This window comes from Polyergus mexicanus, unplaced genomic scaffold, assembly GCF_030449975.1.
Source record: "Polyergus mexicanus isolate NDT 795.1 unplaced genomic scaffold, iyPolMexi1.0 SCAF_1, whole genome shotgun sequence".
In the NCBI taxonomy this organism is placed as follows: domain Eukaryota; kingdom Metazoa; phylum Arthropoda; class Insecta; order Hymenoptera; family Formicidae; genus Polyergus; species Polyergus mexicanus.
Genome location: NW_027223321.1, coordinates 10,296,017 through 10,298,917, shown reverse-complemented (window position 1 = coordinate 10,298,917; position 2,901 = coordinate 10,296,017). Strand labels below are relative to the sequence as shown.

The window sequence follows — 2,901 nt, the reverse complement described above, 5'->3', positions numbered from 1 at the left end:
CATATGCAACGCGTAACATGTTATATCTTCGGATAAAAGTTTTATGTACTCGTCTGTTTAATGTAAAATGTTTAACCTGTGAAACGAAGAATTAGTTAGATTAGTGGAACTGCTTAAATAAGAATAAAATTTAGTAAGTACGCTTTGTCATTAAAAAATTGTAACAATAAAAATTACTTTTATTAACTTTATCAAATCGGGAATCATGGCTCTTTTACTGTAATGTAATTAATAAAATTAAGTAATTTGAAATTCATAATTGTCTTGCTTTTGAAATAATTGAGACAGCGTTGGCGACAATAATTATACTTGAAATAATTTATAGATGATAAATAATAGATATATAATACTTATATAACAATTAATACTTTTTAATTTTGAATTCTCAAACGAGAAGAAAAATTAATCAAAAATTTCCACGATATTACCTATGTATGCAAATTCTTTTTTTAAGCATTTTCATTATTTATTCATCTTATTTACTGTATAATATAAGAGATTTGATTTAATTAATCATTAGTTTGCTTTATTCATTTCTATGCGTAATATATATATAAATATATTGAATGATTTTTAATTATATGTGACAATACTTTAGAAAAGATAATTCTAGAATTCAAAACAAGAAAATATCTTTTTGGTTTTTTAAAATAATACAAAAATTATATTGTTATAAATGACAATTTACATAATTCTTTCCAATAATAACCCATTTTGTTAAAGATACAGAGTATCTCATATAAAATATGTTATCACAGAACTATTACTCAACAATAAAGATGAATGTATCAGAAGAAATGACCGACACGATCATCAAACAGTTCTTTAAAATGGTACTTCGGAAAAAATTTTGTGACGAAACGATTAACGTGCTTCGTGTAGAGAATTCCAATTTAGCCAAGGGAATCAATTTTCTTAGTGATTTTTTCAAAGTACGAATTTCATATACTATTCTATCCAAAATTGATAAGAAAATCTCGATACAAATCGCTGATATTGTCGTGAAATCGGAACCTGTAAGCGGCATACAGTTGACAATGATTCGCGACCAGGATTTATTTATATGCGAATTAACAATGCTGAAAGAAGTTCTGCCAAAGATCGAGAAGCTCGTGCAGAAGCAATTAGGACCGAAATTGTGGTACGGATCGCCAGAATTCAGAATTCTCGTTATGGAGAATCTATCGGAAAAAGGATTCGTTATGAAAGATCGACAAAAAGGACTGCCGATGGAACATTGCCTTCTTGTGATCGAGCAATTAGCCAAACTACACGCGAGCTCCGTAGCGTTACACGAGAAGGTAAATGTACATATGCAAAATAAAGTATTGCATCTAATTATGAAATATAATAATTTGATCTTATAAGACTTGAAACATTTACAGAATCAAATTACTCACCCATAAATCTCTGAGTTCTCGTTTATAAAAAATTTTATTTTGTTATCCATAAGAAAATTAAAAAAATATATATTTTAATATATAGAATAAGACATATAATTTTTATAAATTATTTTGTATATCATTTTGCGCAATCATCCTATAAGATCTATCGGCAATTTTATTACAGTCAAATTATTATAATATGTTTATTCGATATATAAGGAAATCAAAATGATAAGATATCAATATTATAAGTATTTAGATAATCAAAGCTTAAACTTAGATAGTGAACTTTGAAGGAATCCAAGTTGATCGAGTCATTTAAAAACGGCGGGATTCTGTCTGTGAATTGTCCAGCGAGTTTAATGCGAATGTCGGAAATATCTCTGTTGAATGTAAGTAAGGCGATTCGAGGTTGGACCGATCAAAAGTACGCACACATCGCAAATAAATTAGATAAACTGGTGAAGACATTTAGAGATAGGTGCGCCGACATTTACAAATACGAACCTAACGAATTCTGTGTTTTAAATCATGGTGATTGTTGGATTAACAATATAATGTTCAAAGAAAGTGACAATGGAAAACTCAGCGATGTTCTGATGGTAATGTTCTTTCTCATCAAAAATAAGTTTTAATTATTTTGTTGAGAACATATTCAAAGCTAAATAATCCTTCGGATATACATATGCAGAATAAGTTTTCGCTACAACTTATCAAATTTTTAATTTGCCCTGGAATATTTAGATAGGAATTAATTTTCTAAACAAATATTTACAGGTGGACTATCAAATGTCTGTTTATTCATCTCCAGCTATTGATTTACACTATTTTTTGAACATTTGTCCGCAAATGGAACTAAAATTCGAGAATGATGATTTTTTATTGAATTCATACTTGAAAATCTTGACAAATACGATGATTTCAATAGGCTGTGCTACGAAAGCACCTACAATGGAAAAATTAAAGGCAGCCCTACATAAGAGACGAATATACGCTGTGTTCGCAGGTGTTATACTTAACTTGAGAATGATGGCCGATGTAAAAGATACTGAAGATTTCGTGGACTTGTTAGAGAAGTTGCAGGGAGAGACAAAGATGGACGTATTTAAAAATCCAGATACTGTGATATTAGCTCAGAAGATGATTCCCATTATGGATCGAAGAGGCTATTTCGATTAAAAGTAATACATTCAGTAATTATTAACATGTAACTTTATCTTATTAATATGCAGTTTTTATTTGCATTAAACAAAGAATAAATATAGCATATATCTAGTAAGAAATATTTTAAATTGTATTTACTATTGTATATGTATATATATAATAAATTATTATATATGTATGTATATATAATAAATAGTTAGTTATACATAATTATATAATATAGTGTTATATAGTATTGTAGTTATATATTACATATATTAATAATGAATTAGTTATATCACATACATTCTTTTCTAACAATTTTGTTAAAAAATATTCCAGCATGATATTTGTTCCCATCTGTCTGGAGATT

At 27.9% G+C, this 2,901-nt stretch overlaps 1 protein-coding gene across 1 annotated transcript; it reads left to right on the top strand.

Moving 5' to 3' along the window:
* Positions 1-2,566, top strand: LOC138934280 (uncharacterized). The gene is made up of 4 exons (XM_070297865.1): positions 1-133; positions 759-1,301; positions 1,682-1,987; positions 2,163-2,566. The coding sequence occupies exons 2-4, from the start codon at positions 780-782 to the stop codon at positions 2,562-2,564; spliced, it is 1,230 nt and encodes a 409-aa protein (XP_070153966.1). The 5' UTR covers positions 1-133; positions 759-779; the 3' UTR covers positions 2,565-2,566.
* The last annotated feature ends 335 nt before the right edge of the window (positions 2,567-2,901 follow it).